Source organism: Bufo bufo, chromosome 10, assembly GCF_905171765.1.
Source record: "Bufo bufo chromosome 10, aBufBuf1.1, whole genome shotgun sequence".
Classification (NCBI taxonomy): domain Eukaryota; kingdom Metazoa; phylum Chordata; class Amphibia; order Anura; family Bufonidae; genus Bufo; species Bufo bufo.
Window position 1 is genome coordinate 130,366,826 of NC_053398.1, and position 15,237 is coordinate 130,382,062.

At 48.2% G+C, this 15,237-nt stretch overlaps 2 protein-coding genes and 1 long non-coding RNA gene across 3 annotated transcripts in view; 1 reads left to right on the forward strand and 2 right to left on the reverse strand.

Moving 5' to 3' along the window:
- WDR59 (WD repeat domain 59) overlaps positions 1–9,418 on the reverse strand; it is a 34,358-nt gene extending 24,940 nt beyond the window's left edge. Inside the window, exons 1-8 of the mRNA XM_040409607.1 lie at positions 9,336–9,418; positions 8,678–8,727; positions 6,340–6,475; positions 6,137–6,222; positions 5,974–6,054; positions 3,630–3,667; positions 1,639–1,727; positions 1,374–1,490 (exon numbers count right to left, since the gene is read on the reverse strand). Coding sequence (XP_040265541.1) covers positions 1,374–1,490; positions 1,639–1,727; positions 3,630–3,667; positions 5,974–6,054; positions 6,137–6,222; positions 6,340–6,475; positions 8,678–8,727; positions 9,336–9,389 — 651 coding nt within the window. The 5' untranslated portion in view covers positions 9,390–9,418. The remainder of the gene's footprint in view (positions 1–1,373; positions 1,491–1,638; positions 1,728–3,629; positions 3,668–5,973; positions 6,055–6,136; positions 6,223–6,339; positions 6,476–8,677; positions 8,728–9,335) is intronic.
- Positions 9,419–12,802: 3,384 nt separating this feature from the next.
- ZNRF1 (zinc and ring finger 1) overlaps positions 12,803–15,237 on the forward strand; it is a 41,095-nt gene continuing 38,660 nt past the window's right edge. The window contains exon 1 of the mRNA XM_040409609.1: positions 12,803–13,417. Coding sequence (XP_040265543.1) covers positions 13,090–13,417 — 328 coding nt within the window. The 5' untranslated portion in view covers positions 12,803–13,089. The remainder of the gene's footprint in view (positions 13,418–15,237) is intronic.
- The window catches only part of LOC120980474, a 28,751-nt gene continuing 26,823 nt past the window's right edge, over positions 13,310–15,237 (reverse strand). Inside the window, exon 3 of the long non-coding RNA XR_005774530.1 lies at positions 13,310–13,438. This is a non-coding gene — a long non-coding RNA (uncharacterized LOC120980474). The remainder of the gene's footprint in view (positions 13,439–15,237) is intronic.

Here is a 15,237-nt window from a genome sequence, read left to right on the forward strand (position 1 = left end):
CCCTCAGTGCCACCAGCTGGCCCCCTCAGTGCCACCAGCTGGCCCCCTCAGTGCCACCAGCTGGCCCCCTCAGTGCCACCAGCTTGCCCCCTCAGTGCCACCAGCTTGCCCCCTCAGTGCCACCAGCTGGATGTGGAAGGGAGGTTTGTCTGTAATCTATGTAATTTAGAAGGGATACAAATAATGTTGGTGGTGCTATACATTCCTCGGCCGATTTGCATCAACCCCTTTGAGAATGATCCTAGACATTGTGGAAGAATATTTGGGAATTCCATGGTTGCTTATAGGGGACTATAACTGTACTCCGGATGACCGGCTAGATAGATGTAAAATGGGGGGCGATGGGAGGTCTCCGGGTAGTTCTGCGCTATGCAATATTATGAAAGAGGTGGGACTGATAGATGTATGGACATCCCACAAAACATAAATACTCTTGCAGTTCGTCCACATATCATACCCTATCCCGAATAGATTGGGCATTAGTGAACGATGCAGTGTTTCCACTCATCCACTCCTCTGAATATCAGCCTAGGGCGTTGTCAGACCACTCTATTCTGAAAGTGGAACTGAACCTGGGGGGGGGGGGGGGGGGTCAGGTCGGGGCCGCTAGAGGTGGGTTCGCTCCCGGGTTCTATGCAGGAGGCCCTTATAGTAGTGATCCCAGATCCGGGGAAAGATCCGCGAACTCCAAACTCATATAGACCAATATCCCTCTTAACGTCAGATGTTAAGCTTTTAGCAAAGGTCTTGGCGAAGCATCTATCCAGAGTGATTCTTAACATAATCCATCCAGATCAGACGGGTTTTATGCCCCAGAAATCTACGGCTATTAGCTTGATACACTCAGTAAGTTGGAACGTGGCTGTGGGGGCTATTAGGGCTGAAAGGGGTTTGTCGCATATGGACATTTATGACATATTGATAGGATATGCCATATATGTCCGATAGGTGCACGAACCACCTCTCCTGTCTCAAGAGTGGTGGCCCGACATGAAGTAGAGCACACCGCATATGCACGGCGTTCTGCATTCACTGCAACAGGGCTTCCAAAAATGGCAGTGAAATCTGGCCACAGAAGTCGTGGGTGGGTATGCGTCTCATGCGCGTTTTACTCGTATGCCAGGGGAGTTAGTATACTAGTTCATAAAAGTGTTAGGTTTCAATGGCTTTCCCAAAGATCTGGAAAGCTGAGATATGAGTAGCTGTCACCGGCGATTTCCTCTCCCTTTCTTTTTTCTTAAAATTGTATATTTTGTATCCCTGCAGAAACGCTACTTTATAACAGAAAAGAAACCACCAGAGATTATCAGCCCTCTGGTGTGAGAACCCTGCAAACAGCACCCCCTACCTCAGCGTTCACCCAGGGACAATACCTTGACAGAGTTGTCTTGGCTTGATGTGGCCAGGATGTATTCGTTGTCGGGATGCCAGTCGAGTCCGTGGATCTTGTACAGGTGGGCAGCGATGTACTCCACTGCGGTGCTGGGTTTCTGGAAGGACGAAGCAAGATGCATTTAATTAGGGCTGAATGCAATCCTCTGACCACGGCTATCAATCATGAAATGCCAGTCGGGAATCAGCACCATCTCCTCCCCCACAGCCACGTTCCAACTTACTGAGTGTATCAAGAGTACTAACCCTCCGATCCCAGATCCGGACGTCCCCGTCGTGACTCGTGGCGAGACAATTTGTGTTCTTCTTGTTCCACTTCACCTGTGAGGCCCCAGCTGCGGGAGGAAAGAGAAGTGTCATCAGTGCGGCCGAAGATGAGCGTCATGAAGGATGTGACTGTAGACAAGGTGATGGCAATCTATTGCTCCCTGTTATCAGCCATTGCAGGCTGTGAATGTACTGATCCCCAATGGGGCGAGAGACGGAAAGTGCAGAAGGCTCTCTGCTCCCCTAACACTAGTTGACATCACATGACATTTACATCATAGGCTACTTTCACGCTGGCGTTTTGGCTTTCCGTGTGTGAGATCCGTTGAGAGCTCTCACAAACAGTTCAAAACGGATCCGTTTAATTCTAATGCATTCTGAATGGAAAAGGATCCGCTCAGAATAACTCCGCTCAGTCTCCGTTCCGCTTGGGAGACGGACACCAAAACGCTGCTTGCAGCATTTTGGTGTCCGTCTGATGAAACTGAACCAAACGGATCCGTCCTGACACACAATGTAAGTCAATGGGGACGGATCCGTTTTAACTGACACAATAGAAAATGGATCCGTCCTCCATTGACTTTCAATGGTGTTCATGACGGATCAGTCTGGGCTATGTTAAAGATAATACAAACTGATCCGATGCAGAATCTGAACGGATTCGTCCATGACAGATCCACACAAAACGCGAGTGTCAAAGTAGCCATATGTGACGATCCTCTTATAACGCTCCAGCACTGATATAAGCTGATGCCTTCAAAGGGGTTCGACTGTGATTTTGATATTGATAGCCTGTGCTCAGGACAGGTCCTAATATTTGATTCATGGGGGGTGGTTTTCCAGCATTCCCACCAATTTGCTGTTTTTGGCCCCAGTGCTCTAGCGGATGCTGCAGGCTCTTCCTAGGCCAGTGACGTCACTGTACATCGGTCACATGGCCTAAGCACAGCTCATCCATTCGAGTGAATAGGCCTGGGCTGCAATACCGAGCACAGCGCTGTGCTCGGCATGCTGAGAGGAGGCCGCAGTCTTAGGCCTCACACAACCGTATCCGTTTTGCGGTTCGCAAATCCACACAACACAGAACTTGGCCGTGTGCATGCCAACAATTTTTTTTTTTTATCATTGAGATTTAAATTTTGCGGATCAGATGTGGACCGAACATACAGCTGTGTGCATGAGGCTTAACCAGAGTGTTGCAGCCTCTTCAAACAGCTGACCACCACAGGTTCCGGGATTCGGACCCCCACCAATCAGATATGGATGAGCTATCCTGAGGATAAGCCATCAATATCAAAATCCCACAAAACCCCTTTAAGTTAAGTGCTCCATTAGGCACATGGTAGGCTACTTTCACACTAGCGTTTCAGGGTTCAGCAAAAACGCTTCCGTTACTGGTAATACAACCGCCTGCATCAGTTATGAACGGATCCGGTTGTATTATCTGTAACATTGCCAAGACGGATCCGTCGTAAACTGCATTGAAAGTCAATGGAGGACGGATCCGTTTTCTATTGTGTCAGAGAAAACCGATCCGTCACCATTAACTTGCATTGGGGGTCATGACGGATCCATCTTGCTCCGCATGCCAGGACGGAAAGCAAACTAAAACATGTTGCGGTTTGCTCTCCGGTTTGGAAACGCAACTAAACGGAACGCATTTTGAAGCGTTCAGTTCTGTCCAGTTACGTTTGGTCTCCATTGACAATGAATGGGGACAAAACTAAAACATTTTTTTCCGGTATTGAGCCCCTATGACGGAACTCAATACTGGAAAACTACAACGCTAGTGTGAAAGCTGCCGTAGCTGGGTGCACCTGCCAGCTGTCTCTGTTCATTACTCTGTAGCCCAACCTGAACGTTCAGGCCTAGAGGCCAGTAAACAAAAAGACTCTCAGACTGTAGAGCCTGTGACTGGCAATGTCATCAGATGGGAGCAGTAGTCCTCCCATCTCGTCTGGAATACCCACCTACAGCAGACAGGGAGACCACTGGCTTCCTTGTGTCTCTGAGCAAAAGATAAAAAATAAAAAGACAGAAGTAAAAAATCTGAATGTAAAACAACATTTAATATGAAATTAACCCTCTGTCCCCCATTCTACAGTCTGCATCTACTTGTTCATTTACGTGTCTTCTACTCCTCCTGAGTTCCATCAAGTCTTTTCATATGATTCAGGCTGGGTGACTTTATTAACGTCTATGCACATCTTTGGACTGAATTATTTTTATTGGTCATTTTCTTTCTAAATAGCTTTTTTTTTTTATTATTACCTACCATTTTGCTGAGTCCTCCACCTAACTGCTGGGGCTGCTGAAACTGACATACAATTAGGGCCAAAAATATTTGGACAGTGACACAATTTTTGGCATTTTTTTTTAGCTGTTTATAATCAATATGGTCTTGAAGTGCAGACTCCCAGCTTTAATTCGAGGGTATTCACATCCTAATTGGAGGGAGGGTTTAGGAATTACAGTTCTTTAATACGTAGCTGGCTATTTTTCAAGGAACTAAAAGGTAATTGGACGATTATCTCAAAAGCTATTTAATGGGCTGCATGGGATATTCCCTCATTAATGCATAATCAATTAAGCAGGTAAAAGGTCTGGAGTTGATTCCAGGTGTGGCATTTGCATTTGGAAGCTGTTGATGTAAACCTGCACAATGTAACATAGAAACATAGAATGTGTCGGCAGATAAGAGCCATTTGGCCCATCTAGTCTGCCCAATATACTAAGTACTATGGATAGCCCCTGGCCCTATCTTATATGAAGGATGGCCTTATGCCTATCCCATGCATGCTTAAACTCCTCCACTGTATTTGCAGCTACCACTTCTGCAGGAAGGCTATTCAATGCATCCACTACTCTCTCAGTAAAGTGATACTTCCTGATATTACTTTTATACCTTTGCCCCTCTAATTTAAAATGTGGTCAAAGGAGCTCTCAATGGAAGTGAAACAGACCATCATTAGGCTGAAAAAAAGAAGAGGTCCATCAGAGGGATAGCTGAAATGTTAGGAGCGGCCAAATCAACAGTTTGGTACATTCTGGTAAATAAAATATATATATAAATCCTTTCTGTGGTGAAGAAAAACCCTTTCACAGTATCCACCCAAGTGAAGACCTCCAGGGAGGAGGTGTATCAGTATGTAAGTCTACCTTAAAGAGAAGACTTCATGAGGGCAAATCCAGAGGGTTCTCCACAAGGTGCAAACCTTTAATCAGCCTCAAAAATAGAAAGGACAGATTAGACTTTGCCAAAAAACATCTGAAGATGCCAACCCAGTTCTGGAAGAGCATTCTTTAGACAGATGAAACTAAGATCAACCTGTACCACAATGATGGGAAGAAGACAGTATGGAGAAGGTTTGGAACGGCTCGTGATCCAAGGCACTCCACATCCTCTGTAGAACATGGTGGAGGCAGGGTGATGGCATGGACAGAAGAAACCGGATGAATTCTGAAGTCTACAGGGATAGACTTTCTGCTCAGATTCAACCAAATGCAGCAAGGTTGATTGGACGGTGCTTCACGGTACAGATGGACAATGACCCAAAACATACTGCGAAAGCAATCAAGGAGGTGTTTTTATGGCATAGAAGTGGAATATTCTGCAATGGTCAATCACCAGACCTTAACCAGATCGAGCATGCATTTCACTTGCTTAAGACAAAACTTTTGGTGATGCCCATGGGTTTCAGACTTCAGGCAGCCATTGCCTGCAAAGGGTTATCTACAAAGTATTAAAAATGAACATTTTATTTATGGTAATGGTCATTTGTCCAATTACTTTTGAGCCTCTGAAACGAGGAGGCTTTGTAGAAAAATGGCTGCAATTCCTAAACATTTCACAGCATTTTTTTGTTCAACCCCTTGGATTAAACCTGAAAGTCTACACTTCAATTGCATCTCAGTTGTTTCATTTCAAATCAAAATGTGGTGGCCTGCAGAGCCTGAATCACGAAGATTGTGTCACTTCCCGAATATTTCTGGACCTAACTGTAGATTTGATGGCACACTGCTTCTCTCTGCTCTCCCCCTCCCTTCTCTCTCTCTGTGTCAGAGATGGCAGCAGGGAGAAGGAGGAGATTGTACATGGAAGATAAGAGAGTGGGGAGGGGGGAAAGCATCCAAGTTATCAGACAGTACAGATCTGAAGGGACAGGGAGGTTCTAATAACCAGTGGATATCCAGGCGATTACGTATATGGCATATCCTATAGTATCATGGGAAAACCCCAGTTACACCACCTCCGATAGCTGTAAGTCTCCTCCCATGTAAATGATCATATGATATACATTGACAGACTCTTACTTGACATCCCAGATGTAAATGTAGGTGTCGATAGAGCTGGTGACCAGGATGTCTGGCTCATACACTGACCAGTCCAGGTCGCTGCGGAGGACAAAGTCACTGCATGGTGAGTACGGGAGCCGAGTGGTGGTCTCGTCACTAGGACATAAATTCCCTCACTGACCTGATGACCCGCGTGTGTCCCTGCAAGGAGGTGGCGATGTCTCCACTACCGTCCCTCCACTGATACAGGTCGACCCGCTGGTTACTCTGGAACGCAGAAGACAGGATGAGATGGTCACAGAGGTCAGCTCAGGAGGAGAGAAGCGGCTGCCTCCTACCCACCCCTTATCTCGAGGGGAGCGAACTAATAGGCAGGTAACTTACAGAAGCAGCAAAGAAGTGAGCGTAGCTTTCATGGGGGTTCCACTGCACCGTACCAATGTCCCACTTGCTTTGCCTGGATATTTTTCTGGTGCCCTCGTTGGGGGTCTCCAGGCTCACGATGTACAGGAAGCGGCGGCTGTGACAAAAGGAAATCATCAGCATCAAGTAATCCGACCTCATTCACCCAGATGTCCCATCCTCCAAAGGCTGCTGAAGGACCAAGGCTACTTCTGGTTGATGTTCTCACAGGGAGGCCTGGGCCGCTCAGCACATGTGGAGAGCCACAGGGGGGGAACACTGCTATACAAGATATAAGTCATAAGGCTACGTCCCTCGCTACGACAGACCACAGGGATGATGGAGATGCTCTAGGGGTAGCTCAGCCATGCTCCTGAGGCACAGTCAGTACGGCATCTTCATCCGGCGGTGCGTTAGGCTTATTACAGGTCCCGCTGCCCCCGCCACACGAGAAAAAAGCTTCAGGAACCCGAACAAAGCAGCAGAAAGATCGTAAGATATGCCCGATCCTAATACATCAGCAGCGGAGGCTAGAGAAAGATCCTGGGAGCTGAGAGCAGAGGGTATCATACCGGACTGGATTAGATACAGAAGCTCAGCAGGCGGTATCACATATGATAGGACAGTACCAAGCAGGATAGGATTAGATACAGGGGCTAGGATTAGATACAGCGGCTCAGCACACAGTATCACACAGGATAGGATTAGATACACAGCTCAGCTGACAGTATCACACAGGATAGGATTAGATACAGGGGCTCAGCAGACAGTATCACACATGATAGGATTAGATACAGCGGCTCAGCAGACTGTATCACACAGAATAGGATTAGATACACAGCTCAGCAGACTGTATCACACAGGATAGGATTAGATACACGGCTCAGCAGACAGTATCACACATGATAGGATTAGATACAGCGGCTCAGCACACAGTATCACACAGGATAGGATTAGATACACAGCTCAGCTGACAGTATCACACAGGATAGGATTGGATACATGGGGCTCAGCAGACAGTATCACACAGGATAGGATTAGATACAGCGGCTCAGCAGACAGTATCACACAGGATAGGATTGGATACAGGGGCTCAGCAGACAGTATCACACAGGATAGGATTAGATACAGGGGCTCAGCAGACAGTATCACACAGGATAGGATTGGATACAGGGGCTCAGCAGACAGTATCACACAGGATAGGATTAGATACAGGGGCTCAGCAGACAGTATCACACAGGATAGGATTGGATACAGGGGCTCAGCAGACAGTATCACGCAGGATAGGATTAGATACACTGGCTCAGCTGACAGTATCACACAGGATAGGATTGGATACAGGGGCTCAGCAGACAGTATCACACAGGATAGGATTAGATACAGGGGCTCAGCAGACAGTATCACACAGGATAGGATTGGATACAGGGGCTCAGCAGACAGTATCACGCAGGATAGGATTAGATACACTGGCTCAGCTGACAGTATCACACAGGATAGGATTGGATACAGGGGCTCAGCAGACAGTATCACACAGGATAGGATTGGATACAGCGGCTCAGCAGACAGTATCACACAGGATAGGATTAGATACAGGGGCTCAGCAGACAGTATCACACAGGATAGGATTGGATACAGGGGCTCAGCAGACAGTATCACGCAGGATAGGATTAGATACACTGGCTCAGCAGACAGTATCACACAGGATAGGATTAGATACAGGGGCTCCGCAGACAGTATCACACAGGATAGGATTGGATACAGGGGCTCAGCAGACAGTATCACACAGGATAGGATTGGATACACAGCTCAGCAGACAGTATCACACAGGATAGGATTAGATACAGGGGCTCAGCAGACAGTATCACACAGGATAGGATTGGATACACAGCTCAGCAGACAGTATCACACAGGATAGGATTAGATACAGGGGCTCAGCAGACAGTATCACGCAGGATAGGATTAGATACACTGGCTCAGCAGACAGTATCACACAGGATAGGATTAGATACAGGGGCTCCGCAGACAGTATCACACAGGATAGGATTGGATACAGGGGCTCAGCAGACAGTATCACACAGGATAGGATTGGATACACAGCTCAGCAGACAGTATCACACAGGATAGGATTAGATACAGGGGCTCAGCAGACAGTATCACACAGGATAGGATTGGATACACAGCTCAGCAGACAGTATCACACAGGATAGGATTAGATACAGGGGCTCAGCAGACAGTATCACACAGGATAGGATTAGATACAGGGGCTCAGCAGACAGTATCACACAGGATAGCAGTGGATACAACCTTACACGAGACTCACCCAGACAGCACCGCCAGCTGCCCCTGACAGTCCACCGACATCGCAGTCGCCTGCAATAAACAATAACACAAAGCTTCAAGTCATATCGGAAAGTCCTGAACTTTGTGTCTCAATTCTTCACTGCTGTCAAGATCTCTGCTTACTGTCAGTAAACAAACATTTTTTTTTTTATCTGAAGAGTCTAATGTGTCTCACAGCTGAGGGTTTGTAACACGTGTATCCAGTCTAGACAATCCTAAGACGAACAGCCTGTACTGCAGACTGATACATTGCAACAATGCGATCGGCAGAGAGGCCTATGTAGACTGGATACAGCTGAGACTGGGCATGTTCCCATTCACTGACAGCAAGTAGAGATCTTGATGACAGCTATGGCGATGCAGGGAATGTCCTCATAAACTTTCACAGGACTACCTCCTATGCAGCATACTACAGCAGTAGCCGAGGACTGCCATGCTGGGAGCTGTAGTTGCTCAGAAGTTTATGAAACGTACCCAGCATCCTCTCTGCCTCCCCCAGTCTCATTGATCGAGGCTTTGTACTGCACATGCGCAGTATTATTCCTACGCTTCTTAGTAACACCCACCCGTAATTTTCCACAAAGGCCCTCGGGTCGCCCCAGAGAGGACGCTTCTCCCCCCCTCTCCGCCCCACTGACCTGAGAGTCTCGGAACTCTACCACCACATTCTCGCTGCTCCAGTGAGCCGCCATCTTTCTTTTCCCACTGGCCAGATGCTGCAACAACAACAAACGTCGTGCGTCATCACGTAGCCGTCACCTAGCAACCCCGTCACGCTGCCGCGCAGAGTGTTCTGGGAGGTGTAGTTTAACTCCTTATTTGGCAATTCTCAGTGTCACCGCTAGAGGTCAGGAGAAAGCAATGAAGTTTATGAACAGTTATAGAAAAGCTATCATCAGATGGAATGGGAATGTTAGGAATTAGGAAACATCTATAGTCCATGTCATGTCACCGTCATGTGATTGCGCCACGCGTCGGCCTGTCCAAGTGCACGTGACCACAAAGTAATTACCTGAAATTATAAGTAATCTAATAAATCTCTATACAAACCCAACTGTGTGATACTGCCTGCTGAGCTGTGTATCTAAGGCTACACGACCATTGTGTGTTTTGCAATCCACAAATTGCGGATCCGCAAAACACGGATGGCGTCTGTGTATCTAAAGCTTCGTTTACATCACCTGAACTGCCTTTCCGTTCTCGGGGCAGGAAAACAGAAAGGACGGATTCGGCACATAAGAGCCGAACGGAGCCCACGGGCCCCATAGACTTTAATGGGCTCCGTTAGGTTTCCGCTCAGAAGAAGATTTTGGAGCACAGACTAAAGTTGTGCATGTAGGACTTTTGTCTCCGCTTCAAAAATCTTCTTATAGTCTATGAGGCCCGTGGGCGCCGTTCAGCTCTTATGTGCCGAATCCTGAACGGTGATGTGAACAAAGCCTAATCCTATCCTGTGTGATACTGCCTGCTGAGCCCCTGTATCTAATCCTATCCTGTGTGATACTGCCTGCTGAGCCCCTGTATCTAATCCTATCCTGTGTGATACTGTCTGCTGAGCCCCTGTATCTAATCCTATCCTGTGTGATACTGCCTGCTGAGCCCCTGTATCTAATCCTATCCTGTGTGATACTGTCTGCTGAGCCCCTGTATCTAATCCTATCCTGTGTGATACTGCCTGCTGAGCCCCTGTATCTAATCCTATCCTGTGTGATACTGCCTGCTGAGCCCCTGTATCTAATCCTATCCTGTGTGATACTGTCTGCTGAGCTGTGTATCTAATCCTATCCTGTGTGATACTGCCTGCTGAGCCCCTGTATCTAATCCTATCCTGTGTGATACTGCCTGCTGAGCCCCTGTATCTAATCCTATCCTGTGTGATACTGTCTGCTGAACTGTGTATCTAATCCTATCCTGTGTGATACTGTCTGCTGAGCCCGTGTATATAATCCTATCCTGTGTGATACTGTCTCCTGAGCTGTGTATCTAATCCTATCCTGTGTGATACTGTCTCCTGAGCCGTGTATCTAATCCTATCCTGTGTGATACTGTCTGCTGATCCGTGAATCTAATCCTATCCTGTGTGATACTGTCTGCTGAGCTGTGTATCTAATCCTCTCCTGTGTGATACTGTCTGCTGAGCTGTGTATCTAATCCTATCCTGTGCGATACTGTCTGCTGAGCCCGTGTATCTAATCCTATCCTGTGCGATACTGTCTGCTGATCTGTGTATCTAATCCTATCCTGTGCGATACTGCCTGCTGAGCTGTGTATCTAATCCTATCCTGTGCGATACTGTCTGCTGAGCTGTGTATCTAATCCTATCCTGTGTGATACTGTCTGCTGAGCTGTGTATCTAATCCTATCATGTGTGATACTGTCTGCTGAGCTGTGTATCTAATCCTATCATGTGTGATACTGTCTGCTGAGCCCCTGTATCTAATCCTATCCTGTGTGATACTGCCTGCTGAGCTGTGTATCTAATCCTATCCTGTGTGATACTGTCTGCTGAGCTGTGTATCTAATCCTATCCTGTGTGATACTGTCTGCTGAGCTGTGTATCTAATCCTATCCTGTGTGATACTGTCTGCTGAGCCCCTGTATCTAATCCTATCCTGTGTGATACTGTCTGCTGAGCTGTGTATCTAATCCTATCCTGTGTGATACTGTCTGCTGAGCCGCTGTATCTAATCCTATCCTGTGTGATACTGTCTGCTGAGCTGTGTATCTAATCCTATCATGTGTGATACTGTCTGCTGAGCTGTGTATCTAATCCTATCCTGTGCGATACTGTCTGCTGAGCTGTGTATCTAATCCTATCCTGTGCGATACTGTCTGCTGAGCTGTGTATCTAATCCTATCCTGTGTGATACTGTCTGCTGAGCTGTGTATCTAATCCTATCCTGTGTGATACTGTCTGCTGAGCTGTGTATCTAATCCTATCCTGTGTGATACTGTCTGCTGAGCCCCTGTATCTAATCCTATCCTGTGTGATACTGTCTGCTGAGCTGTGTATCTAATCCTATCCTGTGTGATACTGTCTGCTGAGCCGCTGTATCTAATCCTATCCTGTGTGATACTGTCTGCTGAGCTGTGTATCTAATCCTATCATGTGTGATACTGTCTGCTGAGCTGTGTATCTAATCCTATCCTGTGCGATACTGTCTGCTGAGCTGTGTATCTAATCCTATCCTGTGCGATACTGTCTGCTGAGCTGTGTATCTAATCCTATCCTGTGTGATACTGTCTGCTGAGCTGTGTATCTAATCCTATCCTGTGTGATACTGTCTGCTGAGCTGTGTATCTAATCCTATCCTGTGCGATACTGTCTGCTGAGCTGTGTATCTAACCCTATCCTGTGTGATACTGTCTGCTGAGCTGTGTATCTAATCCTATCCTGTGTGATACTGTCTGCTGAGCTGTGTATCTAATCCTATCATGTGTGATACTGTCTGCTGAGCTGTGTATCTAATCCTATCCTGTGCGATACTGTCTGCTGAGCTGTGTATCTAATCCTATCCTGTGTGATACTGTCTGCTGAGACCCTGTATCTAATCCTATCCTGTGTGATACTGTCTGCTGAGCTGTGTATCTAATCCTATCCTGTGTGATACTGTCTGCTGAGCTATGTATCTAATCCTATCCTGTGTGATACTGTCTGCTGAGCTGTGTATCTAATCATCTCCTGTGTGATACTGCCTGTTGAGCCCCTGTATCTAATCCTATCCTGTGTGATACAGTCTGCTGAGCTGTGTATCTAATCCTATCCTGTGCGATACTGTCTGCTGAGCTGTGTATCTAATCCTATCCTGTGTGATACTGTCTGCTGAGCCCCTGTATCTAATCCTATCATGTGTGATACTGCCTGCTGAGCTGTGTATCTAATCCTATCATGTATTTAAAAGGAGAAGCACGGCCCATGGATAAGGGGCAGCAGGGCTGGTGTACAGGATACTGTGGAGCCATAGGGGTATTATGTAGGGCAAATAGAGGGGGGAAAGGAGGGTGAGGGGAGAAAGTGCGGGACATGGAAAGAAAGACGAATGTAAAGGGGTTAATTCTCAGGGAATAGAAAGGGGAGGAGCCGGTAGGGCCGCACATGCGCAGTCGTGCGCGCTATTGTTCCAACCCAGCAACAAGCTGCAAGTCAGACAGAAGCAGCGGATCCGAGTGCTGGTGGATGGGGACCCCCCAGGCCTCAGACAGTGGGGAGCTCGGCGATGGACACCCCGGGTCTGGACAGGTCTGACGGGCCCGTCACCGCGGAGACCTGAGAGCGCGGGCTCCTGAGAGACAGCGCCGCCCGGAGGCCGGGACACATGTGAGGAGAGCCAGGCTCCTCTGCTGCCAGCACCCGACCGGCCCGCGCCCTCCAGCCCTCAGCCGCCGCCGCTCATGGGGGCGAAGCAGAGCTCGGCCTCCCGCACCCGGGCGTCGTTCCCCGGGGTGTCGTCAGATGACAGCGCCGTGCCCCCGGCCTCACACTTCGGACATTACCGGCCAGGCGGTGCCATGGGGCTGCGGAGCCGCTCAGTCAGCTCGGTGTCCGGCCTGGAGCCTCCAGCGGCGGGACTGCCATTCGGCCTGTACCGGGCCGGGCCTGAACCCGACAGAGGAGGCAGCTCTGGGGCCGAAGAGAGCCGGGGAGGCCTGTACCTGGGGCCCCGGGCCTCCCTCACCGACACCCTGCAACTCACCCCTCGGTGGATCGGAGCACAGAGCGGTAAGTGAGCGGAGCCCCCCACTGTAGAGGGACCCGACCCTGTGCCCCCATTAATCCCCCCCCCTTGGGTACCAGACTTTGTGCCCCCCACTGCCAGGACCTGACCATATGCCCCCCAACCCTGTCCTACCCACCCTGTGCTCCCCAATGTCCTACCTGCCCCCCTCTGTTCCCATCTTACCCACCTTGTGTATCTACCTGCTTGTTGTATAGCTGACCCCACCCTGTGCCCCCCACAGTTCCCCCGGTCCAGCCACCTCCTCTATCCCTCAGGTTCTGCCCCCCCTTGTGTGGATCCATGGAGAATTTATGGATGACACCTATCCTCCTTGCAGGGGATGCTGGGAGTTGTTCTTGTAGCTAGAGCTTCGGATTTGGTACCAGTGACGGCGGCCACAGTTGGGGCACATTCTACAGCTGTGAGAAGCATTAGGTCAGGAGCTAGATTCTAACCAGGGTGACATTCACTGCCAGTAAGCAGAGGTCTTGAAAGTCCAGAGAAATTAACACTGAGTGGTACCAGCATGGATACAGACTGTTACGTTGTTCCAGTTTAACGAGATATTCCAGGATTGAATCCGGTCCCTTCTTACCTTTGCCCATTAGAGTGCGGTATGTCATGAATGATTTTTGAAGGGCTCACTTTAAAAGGGATACAATCCTGGAATATCCCTTTAAGTACCAGGACTGTCGTAGAGAAGTGCTACAAATCTCTCCCCTGTCTTGATAGTTTGTTACAATGTATCAGTGCTGGTAAATGTCAGACCCAACCAAGGCTGTGAAAAGTTTTGAGACTGAATAGCTTTTCAGCCTTGAGGTGTAAATATTCCCATTCACTGACAGCAAGCAGATATCTTAAATGGCAAGGAACGGAAAGTCTATTTAAGAGTTGTATAACGTCTTGCGCAGTGATGAAGTCGTGTTCACAGAAGACCCCCTTTAAACTGAGCATGCCCAGTTGGAAAATGATCAGTAACCTTGGAGGGGCGTGAGAACTTCTGCATCGCTGTCACTAGGCCTCAGTGTTAGGGGCACATCTCCCCGGTCAGTGACCCCAGTGCACTCAGTTTGTGACGTGTTCAAGGTGCTGTGAGGACTTCCTGTGGTTGGACGTTCCTGTGTGCGCTCTACCTTGTGGCTCACCGGTAGTTTACGTGGACTGTGCCACCACGTACCTCGTAAACCCTTCAGTTTCACCAATCCTGTGCATAAGATAGGTTTCTCTCTCACCCTGGAGATATTCGGCCATGTGCCTTTATCATAGCCGCTTATCTTCTTGCTATAAGCCAGCTGTGCCTGTGAGTAAAGGGGTGCCCGATTCTATGAACACCTGTGGCCAGACGCTGCATATTACAGCTCCATCTGCCTCTATCAGTGCAGGAAAACCCAGCACAATCTAAATCAGTCAGCAAACCTTGAACAGAACCTATTTGTGTTACACAATCCCCTTCAGGCCCCTCTTAACATAAAGCTTCACTAACTGTACCAATCCTGAGTTACATCCTGTATTATACTCCAGAGCTGCACTCACTATTCTGCTGGTGGAGTCACTGTGTACATACATTACATGTACTGATCCTGAGTTACATCCTGTATTATACTCCAGAGCTGAACTCACTATTCTGGTGCTGGATAGAGATGAGCGAACTTCTGTTTTAAGTTCGGCGTCTAAAGTTCGGCTTCCGGTTAGCGGAGGATCCCGATATGGATTCCGAATTCCGTTGTGGTCCGTGGTAGCGGAATCAATAATGGTCATTATTGATTCCGCTACCACGGACCACAACGGAATTCGGAATCCATATCGGGATCCTCCGCTAACC